The sequence below is a fragment of the Narcine bancroftii genome, chromosome 1 (genome assembly GCF_036971445.1).
Source record: "Narcine bancroftii isolate sNarBan1 chromosome 1, sNarBan1.hap1, whole genome shotgun sequence".
Taxonomy (NCBI): Eukaryota; Metazoa; Chordata; class Chondrichthyes; order Torpediniformes; family Narcinidae; genus Narcine; species Narcine bancroftii.
This window is the reverse complement of record NC_091469.1, coordinates 227,798,090-227,815,656: the sequence shown is the minus strand read 5'-3', so window position 1 is coordinate 227,815,656 and position 17,567 is coordinate 227,798,090. Positions and strand designations below refer to the sequence as shown.

The window sequence follows — 17,567 nt, the reverse complement described above, 5'->3', positions numbered from 1 at the left end:
GTTACAAACAAGGAGGGTTACAGCTACCAAACATTAAAAATTACTACAGGGCAGCACAATTAAGGTATTTATCAGATTTTATCAGAGAGGAGAAAAACTGGACTGGACTAAGATAAAATGAGACAAATTGGGAGAAAATATCCCTAAACACTTACTTTATAAGTGGGATGAAAAATTGGTGCAATATAACAATTCACCAGTAGTACATCACATACTTAAATTATGGAAAAAAAATACACCTGGAAGAAAAAAGATAAATTATCAAATACCAAAAATGATATTAACACAAAATCCATTAATCCCCTTTACAACAGACAATTTATTTTTCAAGGAATGGGATAGAAAAGGAATCAAGAAAATAGAAGATTGCTTTTTGGGAAATAATTTATTAACATTTGTGATTGATTATTCAATCAATTTTTTAAAAGATAAATATGGAATAGCATAAAGTACAATATTTACATATTGCCAATTGAAAACGTATCTAAAAGATATATTGGGAAATAGCTTAAGATTACCAGAAAGTAGCAACTATGAATATTTAATCACAGACACAATGATAATTAACAGAATTATTACCAACATGTACATCAAATTACATTATAAAGAAGAAGATGAAATAAAGTATAAACCGAAACAAAGTTGGGAAAAAGATTTAAACACAGAGATAAAGAACGAAACATAGGAGAAGTTATGTAGAGGAACAATGGGGAACACGATAAATAGTAGATTATGTATGATTCAAAATAACTGGCTACACAGATTATATATCACTCCTTAGAAATGAAAAGAATGGTGCCCAACAGCATCGGAGAGATGTTTTTGTTGCAAAAAAGAGATTGGAACAACATTACATGCAATTTGGACATGCTCAAAAGTAAAAACTTTCTGGGAAGATCTAAACCTAATATTAAACAAAATCACAAAAAATAATATACCAAAAGATCCAAAAAAATTTCTGTTAAATAATATTAAAGACAAAAAATTAGGACTAAAATTAGACAAAGCCCAAATAAGATTTATGATGATAGCATGAGCAGTAGCCAAAAAATGTATTATGACAACCTGGAAAATGGAAACAAACCTTAAAATACAACAGTGGTGTAGAGAAATAAACAAGTGCATTCTATTAGAAAAAAATTACATACAATCTGAAAGACAAGTGTACATTATTTGAGCAAATTTGGGAACCGTACATAAAATATGTCGGAGAATGCCGACCACAAACCTCCATCTCGTAAAACAATATAATTATGAGCATAAGATTTAAATATGTGAAAGTGGACGATACGACTTTTTTCCTTTTTTGGTTATTTCTTTGTTTTAAATGTTTTATCATTTACTGATTTTTGATGAGGGTGGGGAAGGGGAGAGAGGAAGTGGGGGAAAAGAAAAAAATGTCACTATGTATATGATCATTTGTGGATTTTGTTATTGATATGACTCATAGTGCAAAAATAAAAAAAAAGATGCCATCTAATTGCAAGTCCAGTTCTTGAATGATGCTGAGTATGATTAGATATGTAACGTGTGTGCTTTGATTCATACGATCATTTAAAATAGCTCACCTCAAAGCGACTGACCTCATGTCAGTTATACTTACAAACATAGAAACCTTTCTCTTAATTAACTTTAAATCACTCTTAATGTGAGTTGAAATTTGATATAACTTACTCAGATGATTATTCAGTATACAGTGTAGTTCTGTCTGCAGCTTCCTGAAAGCTACTAACATTTCTTCAGAGTCCTTCTCCTTTTGTAATTGGAAACTTGTGGCCATGACAATTTGCTTGGTGTGAACTTCCCTTCTGGATGTACCATTATCATTCTGTGTGTTTAAAACAAAACCATTAACTATTGGATGTGAGAATATTTGATGTCTAGGTATTGGCACATATATTTTGATGGAGAAAAGTTTATTAACATTATAAAAGAAAGTTGAAACTCTTTAGTTAGTATCTCGGTACACAAGACAATAAACAATTAAACTCAGCAATAGCACATAGCACTTTTGATGTGATAAACTGAGAAAGTATCCTCATGTCCTCTGTTTCTACAAATATGCAACTACACTGACCCTCAAAAGAACTTGTTCTCTCTGTTACCCTTTTGCTTTTAATATACTAATTAATATACTAGATTTCTTTATATCAACATGAACTTCAGCAAATCCTTTGACAAGGTCCCACATGGTAGGCTGGTCAGGGAAATTAGATTACATGAGATAGAGGGTGAACTGGCCAGTGGAAGGAGTAAAAAGGTTGGAGTAGAGACTAGATTTTTTAGATTGGAGACCTGTAACCAGTGGTGTGCTGCAGGAATCAGTGCTGTGTCTACTGTTGTCACCTTTATTAATGATAAAGCAGTTCACATTGTTAGTAAGTCTGTGTAGAACACCAAAATTAACAGTATAGTGGAGAGTGAGAAAGTTTATCTAAGCAGGACTAAGAGGATCAAGGAATAGCATAGAACCATAGAACACTAAAGCACAGAAAACAGGCCATTTGGTCCTTCTAGTCTGTGCTGACCATTATTCAGCTAGTTCCATTGACCTGCTCCCACTCCATAACTCTCCAGTCCTCTCCCATCCATATATCCAATTTATTCTTAAAACTCACGATCGAGCCTGCATTCACCACACCAGATGACAGCTCATTCCACACTCCCACCGCTCTCTGAGTGAAGAACTTTGTCCAATTGTTCCCCTGAACCTTTCCCCTTTCATCTTAAAACGATGACCTCGCGTATTTATCTCCCCCAATCTGTGGAAAAAGCCTACTCTCATCTACTCTGTCTTTACCCCTCAAAATCCTGTAAACCTCTAACAAATCTCCCTGAATTCTTTCTTCATCCTCCACTCCAGTGAATAAAGTTCTAACCTGTTTAATCTTTCCCTGTAACTCAACATCTAGCAACATCCTAGTAAATCTCTGCATTTTTTCAATCTTATTGATATCCTTCCTGTAGTTAGGTGACCAGAACTGCATACAATATTCCAAATTTGGCTCATCTATGTCTTAAGCAACTTCCACATAAGATCCCAACTTCTATACCCAATACTTTGATTTATAAAGGCTAAGATGCCAAAAGCATTCTTTACAACCCTGTCCACCTGCAATGCCACCTTCAGGGATCAATGTATCTGTATTCCTTGATCTCTCTGCTCCACCGCACTCCTCAGTGCCATACTATTTGCTGTGTATGTCCCCTACCTTGATTTGTCCTTCCAAAATGGATCACCTCACACTTGCCTGTATTAAACTCAATCGGCAATTTTTTTGGCCCATTCTCCCAGTTAGTTTAGATCTCTTGGCAAGCTTTGAAAATCTTCCTCTCTGTCCACAACACCTCCTGTCTTTGTGCCATCAGCAAACTTGATCCATTTTCCCACATTATCATCCAAATCATTGATATAGACAACAAACAACAATGTTCCCAACACAGATCCCTGAGGCACACCACTAGTCACAGGCCTCCAGTCTGAGAAGTAGCCATCCACTATCACTTCCTTGTTTTCTCCCACACAGCCAATTATGAATTCAGTTTACAAACTCTCCATGGATACTTAGTGTCATAACCTTCTGATCTAACCTCCCATGTGGAGGCTTTACTAAAGTCCATGTCGACGACATCCACAGTGTTTCTTTCATCCACCTTTTTGGTAACCTCCTTGAAAAACTCTACAAGATTCTATGACCTACCATGCCCAAAGCCACACTGACTGTCCTTAATCAGCCCTTAATTGTACAAATACCTATATATTCCTATCTCTCAGAACTCCTTCCAATGATTTACCTATTGGTAAATTATTTAACTCAGACAAATGTGAGGTGTTGCATTTTGATAAGTTGAACCAGGGAGGACTTAAATCAGCCAGTCCCTCAAGGTACAAGCACATAGTTCCTTGAAAATAGCCACAAAGTTAGACAGAGCAGTGAAGAGCATTTTAGGGATGCTTGCCAAGACTGAATATTTGAGTTGGGATATCCTGTCATCACTATTCAAGATAATGGTGACGATGTAGTGGCCCGTGAACCTCGTCGTGACCTGGCTCACAAAATAGCCATCGTCCTGGGTGACCTCCCGTGCAGTGGGAAACAGTGGATAACGGCGGGAACGCCGGCCAGTCAAAGGCCGGCGCTGTGATGATGATGTCACTCTATCATCAGAGGTAGGGAGTGAATATAAAGAACAGGCAGTGCAATAGATCAGTCTTTGATTTCGACAACCATGTGTATGTGTTGTTCATACTCCACACTTTGAGCAGCACGCACACTAAAATGTCATATTTGGAATGTTATGTCTAATTCTTGGTACTATGCTCTAGGAGGGTTGTGATTAAGATGGTGCAAAACAAAAAGTACAAAGATGTTGCTGGGACAGGAAGGCTTAAATTGTAAGGAGAAATTGGATAGGCTGGGACTGTTTTCCTTGCTGCAAAGGAGGCTGATGGGTGACCTTGTGGAAAGTTTGCAACTCTTTGACCTTTAATGTGCAGCTCATGGAAAATTCAAATATTCTAGAAATTTCGACCCCCGCCCCCGCCCCCCCACCCTTGCCTACCTGACTCGCGCTGCTGCTTTCTCGCCTGCCCGACTCGCACTGCCGTCTCTCTCTCCCCACTTGCTGGATTTTGGAACTTTCCAGATTTTAGATGTCTGGATAAAGGATTGTGTACCTGTATAAATGCAGACGTTGAACTGTGCAAACCTAGCTGGTACACTTCAGATAGAAATCTTATTTAAAGTGTCTGTGAAAACTTTTTTTTTACCTATTTGTGTCTTTGTGATGACTGAAACTAATAAAAATTAACAGTTTAAAAACTGCATGCATGAATAAATATTATTGCATTTAATATGCATTTCTTTAAATTTATATAACATTTTAGTAACAATAAAAATGTATGTCCTGCTGCTCTCAAGCATCTGAGCTCTATTGTTTGTGGCTCTTACATTAAGCAAGTTTGGTCATCCCTGGTTTATAAAATCACAAGGGGGAGATAAAGTGGACGGTCACAGTCTTTCTCCCAGGGAGGGAAATTTAAAACTAGAGGTCATAGGTTTAAGTTGAGAGGGTAAAGATTTAAATGGCAGGTTTTCACACAGAGTGGAGGGTGCATGGTGCACTTATGTGAACAACGTATTCACAAAGACCCACGTTTTCGAGTGCTACGGAATAGTGTCCATAACAGAGACTGAGGATGAGGCTCAGTCCAAAACCAGGAGACAGAAGGCTATCTATCAGAGGCTCTAAATTTTCACAAGCACATTATTGTCAAGTAGTTCTCTGAGTTCAAAGATGGTGCTCCATTGCTCAGATCTTCAAGGGGAATATGGCACCAGAGGCTAAGTCTTAAACACTAAGCTGCAATGCAGGCAGGAAATAAAATAGGCTTCATTGGAAAGGAGTTAAAGCCCAGAAAAAAGAAATGATACTGTGGAGAGCTGACATGGGCAGAAGAGATGGACGGTCAGTGTCTGCAGAAACCGCTGGACCAAGGTGAGCAGGGTGAGGGCTTGGTGTGGGCATTGCATTGAAAACTAGTTAGAGTCTCTATATGGTGAGTCTGGCTGATAAGAGAGTGGTGGAGATCTCCCCTGATGATTTGTTTGGGAGGTCTGTTTGTCAATTGTCACCAGAGTGGGTATGCCCAGGGAGTTCAAGATTGGGTAGTGAGGGAGTTGGTAATAGGGAGGAGGTTTGAGATTGGGGGTAGATAATGGTGAGGAGCTAGCATCAGGGAAATCTGGGCCAAGTTGACTTTGTTGTTAAGTTTGGAAGATGCCAGTGGTAGTTTTGATTTCATGTTGAGAAGAGGTCAGAGGATGAAAGGTAAATGATGGGATTTGCTTTTGATGGGTCCCAGTCTGCTCCAACATTAATAAAAGTTGAATAATTCACATATATGAATCTCTTCTCCTCCCTTATGTAGGATAAAAGATTCATGAGTTTGAAAACATGAACCTCCAAATTCAAGGACAGTTTTTCTCATATTGCTATCAGACTCTTAAATGGGTTTTGCATTGTTTTTTTTTAAAATGCCCTTGCACAGTTTTCACTGTAGTCTTTAATATACCCTGCACCTATTCTTTGTAACAGTTTACCCTGCACTCTTTGACTTACTGTAACAACACATTTTTTAAAAATTATTATTGCACCCTCCTGTCCATGCATATAGGTTAACTTGCCTGGATAGTATGCAAAACAATGCTTTTCACTATATCTCATTGCAACAAACAATCTAATTCAATTCAAGGGGCTTAGATATGAACAGCCAGAACCCTTTTTCTTTGGATGGCAAAAGTAAATACCAGAGGACATCAGTTTAAGGTGAGTGGAGGAAAATTTGGGGGAGATGTCAGATGTAATTTTTAATTTTTACTCAGAGTGATGGGGGCCTGGAATGCATTGTAGGGTTGGTGGTGAAGGCTGGTACAACAGGGAGATTAAAAAAAAACCTCATGGATAGGTACATGGATGTAAGAGAGAGAGTTATGAGTGTGAGGCAGGGAAAATTTAGATTATTGTGGACTAGATTGATGCAGATTGGCTCAACACTGTAGGCTGAATGGCCTAGATTGTGCTGTAGTGTTTCATGGTCAATAATGGGAATGACATACAAATTGAGTCTTGAATTTATTAAGTTAGAATTTTGAGCCGAGGAATAATTGCTTTGTTGAACAACCATTGTTATTGATATCACTGGTAAGCAATCTGTTATTTCATGTTCTATATTTTATGATAATTGATAGGTTAGCCCTCCTGAGTGACTGAAGAGGCAGAGAGTTGCCTGCCTTCTTGTTATTCCATTGATGATGCTATCATGAAGATTTTTTGTAAGGAATTCAGGATTTTTTTCTAAAAAGAGGTGAAGGAATAGCAAAATACTCAACATTACTGAACCATAGTGACTTGCTGAGAAAATTTGCACTGAGGTTTGTTGGGGTTGTTACTTACCCAGTCAGCAGCAATATAAATTAGCCCGGAGAGTGTTATATTTAAAATAATATTTTATTATTAAGTACCTTATCTAATTTATCTAAGTTTATCTACTTAACCAGCAACTATCCACAAATATACTTATGTGTAGAATACCCCAAGTCACTATACCTGAGGCATAATTCTGGAAAGACCATTCAAAGTTCAGTCTCAGAAAATCCAATGTTGACATGCAGGCTTTAAATGGATGCAAAGAAATTCATGAAGTAGATAACAGACTGCTTATAAACTCACAAAATCCTTTTCGAGGTTCTTTCAGAGAAATGCCCTTTTTAGGTGAGTGGCAATCAAAGCTCACTTTCCCTTTGTGTAGGGAACACAAAGCAAGAGATTCTCACAAAGCTTCCAGAACCTTTTCCATGGGTCAGCCGAAATGCAGTATTTCTTCTGCTTCCAAACCCCTTTCATGGTCAGCTGTTCCAAGTGACCTTCACTTTTGGTCATGGTGAGGCATACTCGCTTCCCTATAACATGGAGAAATCAGGCCATTTCCAAGAGCTCTCCTCCAAAGGGCTGCTTCCATAGAATGACCCCTGAGCAAACACTGCACCCTTGCATGTTGGTTACGTGGTCTCTGCATCTGTGCCTCCAGGCACTTCCTCTCTTCTCAGAAGTGTCAAATTTGGGTACTCAGCCTGTCAATCCACAGTCAATCTCCAGGGGCTGAAGAGCTTGCCACCTGATTTGTTCTCTTAAAGTGGCAGTCCCACTCAAATGAAAATGGGAGCATGTAATAGGATATATTCACTGTTTTTCTATCTTTAAAATATTAATATTCTTTTTGTTCCAGGTGTTTTGGTGAATGGTCTGGTGAACGTCAACCTCAGCACAATTGAAAAGCGATACAACTTGACCAGTTTCTTGGCAGGATTGATTTCTACTGGATATGACATCTCATTCTGCCTCTTATCTCTCTTTGTCTCTTACTGTGGACAAAAGGGACACAAACCCCGATGGCTGGCCTTTTCAGCTTTTATGCTTGGATTGGGATCTCTTGTGTTTGCTCTTCCGCATTTCAGTAGCGGCCTGTATAATTATGGTGTTCAAATAAGAGGTCTGTTTGTATATTTTGTTTTGAGAAATATCACCTTGTTCACTCTCTTAAAATAACAGTAGTTTAAGTAAAATAATAAAATTTCAAACTTGTCAAAAAGTAAAACAAAGTTAGCTAACCTGTGATCAAGACATAATAAGCTCATTTCTTTTTAAATTTTTTTGTACCCTTTTTGAGATGTAGATAATGCTAATTACAATTGTTCAAGTCTGATGATTCAATGGGTGAATCTAATTTCTTGAATAGCACTGAGTTACATGAAATAACCTGTCCTAAGTCTGAACGGGGGTTCCCTAGATTTGGAATTGAATGGAAAGTAAGATTATTGGCACAATTGAACAGTAAATTAGCTTGCAGTTTCTCATGACAGCATATGTGCATTTAAGCATGGAAATTGGTGAGTTGGAGGTCTGATATGGTCTGCTCCATCAAAGCCTCGATAAACATGACGTGATTCAACATTGACAGTGAAATTGCAAAGATGACCTGATAGATAACTATTACATTTGTCTAATCATGTGCAATTGATTTTTTTTTAAAAACCCACATGAAGACAAATCCTTCTCTACCAATGAAAATGTATGTTTAGACACATCGGGTCTCATTACATTTTAATGGCTGTTGCAGATTTTAAAAAGATGTCAAATGTAATTTGGTTTTTTTTTCTCCTGGCTGACATGTCAGTAGATAATTGGATGTTTTGGGAATTAAGACAAGTACAGGAAAGTGATGAAGGAAAAGGCTCTTTACTTTAAAGTTGTTGTAAACAGCACTGTGAGGCATGCCATGAGGCTTGCCATGAGGCTGGAGGCCTCCATTACCTATCTTACATACTATCTCTTGCTCTGTGTCAGCCCCTGCAAGTAGCCAAGTCTAATCAAGCAGGAACTATAATCAAGGCTTTACCAGTGGCCATGCAAACATAATCACTATCATTACATCTCCCTTTCTTAAAACAAAAGTAGCTTACTTTTAACTAACGTGTTTTCTTTTTATAACACCGCAATTTTAACTCTAATACCAGGAACTTACATTTTCATTATTATCAACATTGTTAAGATTTTTTAAACTTTCTTTGTGTGTTTATATTTACATACACTAAAACTTGAAGAGTGAATAAGATAGCACTACTTCATTCCATAACAGGAGTCTTTAAATTTGCTCATTGAGTCTCTTAGGAAGATTCATGTGTCTTGACAATCTTCTGATTGATTGCCCTTGAATCTGAATTGTTGCCTCAGACAATGTCTTCTCAGATGTGTATTCAGGTTATTCAAAAGTATCCGTCTTTCCATCTACTGTGGCTGGTCCCATTAGAAGACCTCAACGATTTCTTCGCAGAACAGCACCTTCATCTGTCTGAATGGTGTATGATCTTGGTTGGACTTCACTAAGGACAGTTCCTTTCTGAGTCCATGAGTTTGTTTTGTCTTTTAGCCTTATTTGGTCACCAGCATAGAGTTCCAGTAGGTTTTTTTTGTTCCTCTGTCAAAGTAATACTTTTGTTTTTCTTTCTGTTGTTCTTTGAACATCCTCACTTTCTCCCCCTATTTTGTTTTTAAGAGGTTCTCCTGAATGGGTAGGTTTGATCTTAGCCTACGTCCCATAAGGAGTTGTGCTGGTGACATACCACACTCGAGCGGTGTTGTGCGGCTCTGGTAGAAGTCCATTCCATTGTCTTGTGCCTTGTACGTCAGTCTTTTCAGTGTCTGTACTGATTTTTCCACTAGACCATTGGACTGTGGATAACGGTGGCTTGACGTGGTGTGTACAAAGTCCCACTCTGGGAAACTCTCGGAACTTTAAATTGCAAAACTGGGGTCCATTGTCTGTGAAGACCTTGCTTGCCATGCCATGTCTGGAGAATATGGTTTTCATACCTGTTATTACAGCATCTGCAGTGGTGGTGTTAAGTCTACACACCTCTGGATACAGGGAGTAATAGTCTGTGACTACAAGAGAGTTCTTCCCTTGACATTTGAATAGGTCAGTGCCTACCTTCTGGTAAGTTCTGTATGGTGCTGGGTGTGGCTTTAGTGATTCTTTACGATTGCTTCCTTGATATTTCTGGCACTTTGGACAGTTTGACATTCATTTGTTATATCATTGTTGATTCTTGGCTAGTACATTACCTCTCATGCTCTTTTCTTACACTTTTCAATTCCGAGATGCCTTCCATGGATCCTTTCTTGCATCTCTTCTCAGACTCTTTGGGATAAGGATTTTACTTCCTTTGTAGGTGATGTCTTCAACAACTGATAGTTTCACCATGCAGTTCCAGTACTCTGCAACATCACATGAGTAGTCCTGCTTCATGTTGGGCTATCCATCCAAGATGTTTTTTCTCAGTTGTCTCAGTGTTTCATCTTTGTTTGTCTCTAACTTTATGAGCTCCATTTTTGCATCTGATAATGGGCAGTCCACTTGTGATCACGTCTATGAAGGCATCCATGTCTTCATCCATTTTGGTGTTTGCGGGCTCTCACATGTCAACAGCTCTATACAATGTGTTGGCAGTGTACATTAGCTTACCCGGAGTGTATGCCACATTCAGTGTATAGCATTGCAGCCTAATCATCATTCTTTGTATTCTTAGTAGACATTCATTTAATGGGTTTTGTAACAATGCAATCAAGGACTTATGGTCATTCTCTACATTGATTGGTTGTCCTGACACAAACTGATGAAACCTGTCACAGGCGTATGTGATGCTGAGCAATTCCTTTTCAATTTGAGCATATCGTGTCTCCCATTGAGCATGATGCATATGCAATCGGTTGCCAGTCGTCATATTTTTGCAGAAGAACTGCACCAAGCCAACTATGTGAAGTGTCTGATGATATCTTGATGGGTCTCGCTGGGTCTCAGTTTGCTTCATGATTGTTCATGCTGATGATTCCAGTCCCATTCATGTTCTTTTCTGTTCGTCTTCTCAATGGAGCCGTCTTTTTTGAGAGGTTGGATATAAATTTACCCATATAGTTGACCATTCCATTAAATCTCTGTATGTCCTTTTTTCATTGTGCCCTTGGCATGTTCCCAATAGCGAACATCTTTCTGGGATCTGGTCTGATGCCCTCACTGCCAATATCTCCTACGAATGTTAGTTGTGTCACCCCGAGCTGGCATTTCTCTCTATTCAGCTTCAGGTTTGCTTTCCTTGTTGCTTTCCTTAGTCTCTCATCATGTTCCATTCTCATGGTTCCCCATACTATGATGTCATCCATTGAGCTATCAACTCCGTCCAGGTACTCATAGACCATATGGATAGTTTTGTGATCCACTTCAGGAGCTGAGGCAGTTCCCAATGGTCACCTTAGGAATCTGTATCTGCCAAATGGGCTATTGAGTGTGCACAGTCTTGAACTTGCTTCATCCAATTTTAACTGCTAAAATCCGTATTATGCATCTAACTTGCTGAAAAACTTTGCTTTGCAAATTGTGACATGATTTCTTCATGTGTCGGAAGCTTAAAGTGTTCTCTTTTTATTGCTTTGTTTAGATCTCTTGGATCAAGGCAAATTCTACGCTTTCCATTCTTTTTGTCCATAACAATGAGTGAACTCACCACTCTGTTGACTCATCTATCTTCTAAATCATGTTCAGGTTTTCCATCCTGTCCAACTCGAGTTGGTTTTGAAGTGCAAATTGAACTTTTCTCCATGGATGTATTATCGGTGGCATACGTTTATCCACTCTGATCTTGTGTTCTCCTGGAAGGCAGCCAAGACCCTGAAATAGGTCATTGTTCTCTTTCATGAGTTCATCATAGACTGTCTCTCCTTTGCTTTCCCCAATGAGGACTCTTTTTACCAGGTTCAGTTTCTAACAGACTGTTAAACTTAGAATGGCCTGTACATCCTTTGGTACCACAATGAATGTTAGCATGTGCTCTTTGTCCTTGTGTTTCACTTTGACCATGCATTCTCCTTGCACTGGTATATCAGTACCTGAATATCCTGTCACCTTCACTTTTTTTCCATACATCTTTGGTCTGGGTCTAATCTTCTTAAAATCATGGCCTTCGATTGTCCCTTTCATTTTTGTGCACTGGCCACGCTTCTATTTCTACTTTGGTGTGCTTTTTGTCGGTTTATGTCTGTTCTTGCTCACTGCATCTATGTTGCAGCTAGTTTCACTGAACAGCTCTTTTGCCTGCGATTTTACAGTTTCTGTAGCCCTACAGAGTGCTATGGCTTTTTACAGGTCTAGATTTTGCTCTCTTAGCAGTCTTTCCCTTAGACTATTATCTGGAATACCATACATAAGTCTATCTTTTATCAGTGAGTTGATCAGTCCACCAAATTCACATATTTTGCTTCTGTTTCTCAATTCAGTCATATACTGATCAATACTTTCTTCCATTTTTCTGTATACATGTGAAAAATCTGTGCATGTCAAACATCACATTACGTTTAGGTATGCAGTATACCTTAAACTGTTCCATTATTTTTGCCAATTTAATTTTGTCTCCTTCAGCAGCAAATGTCAAGTTATTATATGCCTCCAGTTCTTGATCACCCACGACATGTAAGAAAAATGACACTTGCACTTTATCACTTTTCTCGTCAGCTCCAACTGCCACTAAATACAATCCAAAATGCTGTTAAAATCTTTTCCATTTTCAGCCACATTATCTGTCAGCTGAAATTTCGCTGGTGGGTGTAATCCTTCCATTTTTCACTGTTAGCTTCTCTTCACTGATCAGTTGCTGACAAGGTTTTACATTTTAAAGTATTTCCTTTTAATTTCCTTCATCTCACCATGTTTCATAGGAACATAGGAACATAGGAAGTAGGAACAGGAGTAGGCCAAAAATGGCCCATCAAGCCTGCTCCGCCATTCAATACGATCATGGCTGATCTAATTTATGACCTAACTCCATATCCCCTAATTCCTCTATCATGTAAAAATTTATCTAACCGAATTTTAAATATGTTTAATGAGGCAGCCTCAACCACTTCCCTGGTTAGAGAATTCTTGTATTCATGTGTGTGAGTTCTTAGACAACACATGGATGAAGGAAAAAGTTCTTTACTTTAAAGTTGTTGTAAATCACACCATGAGGCAGGCCATGAGGCTTCAAGCCTCCATTACAGATCTTACATACTCTCTCTTCTGTGTCAGAACCTGCTGGCAGCCAAGTCTAATCAAACGGGAACTATAATTAAGGCCTTATTAATGGCCATGCGAACATGATCACTATCATTACACGTGCTTTTCCCCCAGCCCCTCTCCCCATCACTCTGTTTAGGTGCCTGCCTACATTTTTTTTCATACCTTGATATAGGTCTCAAGCCCGAGATATTGGTTATGATTCCTTATCTGTGATATATAAAGTGCACTATTTGACCTGCTGAGTTTCTCCACCTTTGTTTTTGTTCCACTTCTGCTTCCTATTCTTTTATTCTTGTATTAATGTAATCTTTCTTTGCGTCTGCCCAACCGGGCATTGAATTGTTTTCTAATTTTCACTTCAATTTTCAGACTCTGTGAGTATTGTTTAAGTATCCTTTATTCTGAATAGTTAAGAAGATGCATAGAACTAGAAATTATTTTTGAAAGAAATGTTCTTTTAATATGTGTAATTTGAAGCTGAAATTAACATACAAAATGAGTTTAACACTTGGCATATAATGTCAAAGAGTATTATGAGTTCTATACACCTGTTCATATGTGTATGGAATACACTGCTGCACAACAGTGGCTTCAGAGAGGGGAAATGCACTGTTGCAACATGCAATTGTGAATGCATGTTGAAGCAATTGGAAGTGATTTGACTGGACACAGACTTGAATAGGAGGATGAAGGATTGCTAAGGCAAGAATGAAACAGATCACAAAAACCCACCAAGAAATCTTGAATGATGTGGTTCACTATGCATGTGAACTGGCTTCCAAAATGATGTGGGGTTTCCTTCTTTGAGGAGAGAAAGCCTGCGCACGGAAAGAACCCTTTTTATTCAACGGTGATGTCATTTCCACCAACAACAGCAGAAACGGAAGTGCGTAAAAGGGCGGGCTTGCAAATAAAGTATTCTTGAGTGCGACTCTGAATGTGTTTGATGTTGTTATTTCAGTGCTGTGTGTAGTACGCCGCTACAATTGGTGACCCTGATGGTCCAGATGCTATTTGGACACATGATGACTGACTCAATCATGCACGCAGTCGCGTTGAAAGTACCAACCTTCTGGACGTCGCGGTCACGCATGTGGTTCAACCGAGCTGAAGCCCAGTTTCAAATCAAGCAAGTAACCTCAGTCTCGACGAGCTACTATTATGTAGTAAGCTCCAGGGACCAGGAGACGGATGGCAAGATGAGTCTTAGACTTTATACAATCACCTCCAGAAGAGGGCAAATATGCTGCATTTTAAGAGCTGCTCTTAAGGTCTTTTGGCCTCTCATGGTGCACATGCCTGCTCCATTTGGATGGTTTGGGGGACAGTTCCCCGTCAGCGTTGATGTACGAGATGCTGACTCTGGCTGAAAGACGCACTTCCTGCGTCACGTTTGAGCAGGTGTCTTGGAGCAGCTACCCAAGGACATACGCCTACTACTGTCTGATGCCGATTTCAGTGACCCCCCCAGAAGATGGTGGCCAGGCAGAAATGCTGTGGAAGGCCAAGAAGGAGAGCATGGCGGCCATTGGGCAAGTTACTAGGCCCCACAAGCAGCAACAGGCCAGATCAGGCCCAGCAACAGCGCGCTCACAAACAAATGAGCAGTGATATTTCTACCACCAGCAGTGGGGCACAAAAGCCTGCCGTGCATGTTCCCAGGAAGCACTGGGGCCAGCTGCTGCTGATGGATATCAAGGCAAGCCTCCTATACATCTGGGACAAACAGTCTGGATGCCGCTTTCTGGTCGATGCAGGAGTGGAGATCAGTGTCCTGGCTCCGATGGGGCACGACTCCATCGGCAGGAAGACCGGACCCACTCTGAGGGCAGCCAACAGCAACGTGATACTGACCTATGGAACCTGCACATTTCAGCTGCAGTTTGACAATAGCAAATTCATATGGGACTTCACACTGGCTTCCGTGGTCCAAGCTTTCCTGGGGTCAGACTTTCTGTGAGCATAGCCTGCTGGTTAATCTACGCTAAGACATTCCAGACGTGCTCTTTGGGTGAAACCAGGTTACCAGCCACACATGTGGGCTCCATCACACTCTCAGAGGATGAGTTCACCAGGTTTCTTGCGGAATTCCCATCGGTGCTTACCCCGCAGTTCACGTCAACCATGCCCAAGCGTGGAGTTCCACATCACATATTGACACGGACCTCCACTCCAGACCAAAGCATGGAGACTTCCCCCCGACAAGCTCCACTCAACGGAGGAGGAATTCAAGAGGATGTAGGAATTAGGGATCAAACGGCAATCCAACAGCCCATGGGCCTTCCCCCCTGCACATGGTACCTAAAGGAGCTGGGGGCTGGAAACCATGTGGGGACTACCACTGGCTAAACGAGGCCACAACTCCGGACCACTCCCATGTGCCATACATACAGGACTTTGCAGTGAACCAGTATGGGACAAGCATTTTTTTCCAGAGTAGACCTTATCCAGGGATACCTTCAAATCCTGATACACTCCGAATACATCCCCAAGACAGCCATCATCATCCCATTCAATTGTTTGATTTCCTCTGCATTTTGTTCAGCTTCAAGAATGTCGCACAGACATTCCAGCGGCTAATGGATGCAGTGGGCCATGACCTGGACTTTGTGTTCATCTATCTGGATGATGTCCTGATAGCTAGCAGCAGTTGCCAGGAATATTTATCCCACCTCTGCAAACTCTACACCCGTCTGAGCGAGTTCAGCCTCACGATCAACCTGGTCAAATGCTGGTTTGGACTCGAAGCCATTGATTTCCTGGGCCACAAGAATACCAAAGATAGCGTGACGCCACTGTCCACTAAAGTAGGCACCATCTGACAATTTGCCAGGCCCAATACAGTCGAGGGCCTGCAGGAGTTCATAGGCATGGTGAATTTCTATCATCGGTTCATTTGATCTGATGTCGGGCAGAGCCACAGACATCACTTGGGATGACGCTTCCGCAGTCCCTTTCGTACAAGTAAAGGAAGCCCTAGTGGACGCCGCACTGCTGACTATCCCAGGACAGTCGTTCCGACCTCCCTCATAGTGGACGCCTCTAACATTGCAGTCGGTGGAGTGTTGGAACAGTTGATTGAAGGGCTTTGGAAACCCTTAGCATTCTTCAGCAGACACCTAAGGCCGCCCAAGCTTAAGTACAGTACCTTCGACCGAGAGTTATTGGTGCTGTACCTGGCCATCCGACATTTAGGATATTTCTTAGAGGGCAGGCTATTCACTGCTTTTACAGATCACAAGCTGTTGACTTTCGCATTCATGAAGAGGTCTGATTCCTTGTCAGCACACCAGCAGCAACATCTGTCCTACATCTCCAAATACCCAACAACCATCAAACATGTCTCGGGGAAGGACAACGTCATGACAGATGCACCTTTTGGGCTGACCCTCCAGGCCGTGTCCCAAGGGGTGGACTTTGCAGCACTGGCAGAAGCACATCAGGCGGACAATGAAATGTCCAGCTACAGGACCACAGTCTCAGGTTTACAACTACAAGACATACCAGTAGGCCCCGGCGGGAATACCCTCCTGTGCAACGTCGCTACTGGTCAGCTATGCCCCATCATCCCGGCACCATGGAGACAGCGAGTTTTCAACTCCATGCACGGAGTGACATACCTGTCTGTCAGGGCAAACATCCGGATGGTCGCCAACAGATTTGTGTGCACAGGCTCAGGAAACAAGTCAACAGATGGGCAAAAACATGCATGCAGTGCCAAGCAACCAAGGTACAGCAGCACACCAAAGCCCCACCGCAGCAGTTTGCACCCATCCACCAAAGGTTCTACCACATCCATGTAGATTTTGTGGGGCCCCCGCCAGTGTCATGAGGAGCACAGTACCTCCACCATAGTGGATCGCCTCACGAGAAGGCCAGAAGCAGCCCTACGGACCCACACAACCAGTCACTCCTGCGCCTGAGCACTGATCGTGACCTGGGTGGCACGTTTCGGACTACTGGCCTATATAACCTTTGACAGAGGTGCTCAATTCACCTCCAGACTTTGGGGAGTGCACTTACACAACACGACTGCATACCACCCACGGTCAAACGGGATAGTAGAGCTTTTCCACAGGCACCTGAAGTCAGCATTCATGGCTTGCCTGAAGGGGCCTGACTGGGTAGACAAACTTCCCTGGGTCCTACTAGGAATCTGCGCAGCACCCAAGGAAGATCTGGACACCTTGTCAGCCGAGTTGGTTTACGGAACACCCCTGGTTGTCCCCAGCGAGTTCGTCCCAGCCCCACGGGGGCAAAAGGAAGAACCTGCAATGGGCGTGGACAGACTACATGAGAGGCTTGGTACCCTGGCCCCCACATTGATGTAACAGCATGGACGGACCCAGACCTGTGTGCCCAAAGACCTGCAGATCTGTAATTTTGTTTTGTAAGA

General features: G+C 41.2%; 1 protein-coding gene across 4 annotated transcripts in view; it reads left to right on the top strand.

Moving 5' to 3' along the window:
• The window catches only part of LOC138739814 (solute carrier organic anion transporter family member 4C1-like), a 168,461-nt gene that overhangs the window by 51,743 nt on the left and 99,151 nt on the right, over positions 1–17,567 (top strand). For 2 of the 4 annotated variants that reach the window (XM_069892365.1, XM_069892368.1), the window contains exon 2: positions 7,790–8,053. The exons of the other annotated variants lie outside the window; for them this stretch is intronic. In XM_069892365.1, the coding sequence (XP_069748466.1) occupies positions 7,790–8,053 (264 nt within the window). The remainder of the gene's footprint in view (positions 1–7,789; positions 8,054–17,567) is intronic. 4 annotated transcript variants of the gene reach the window in all.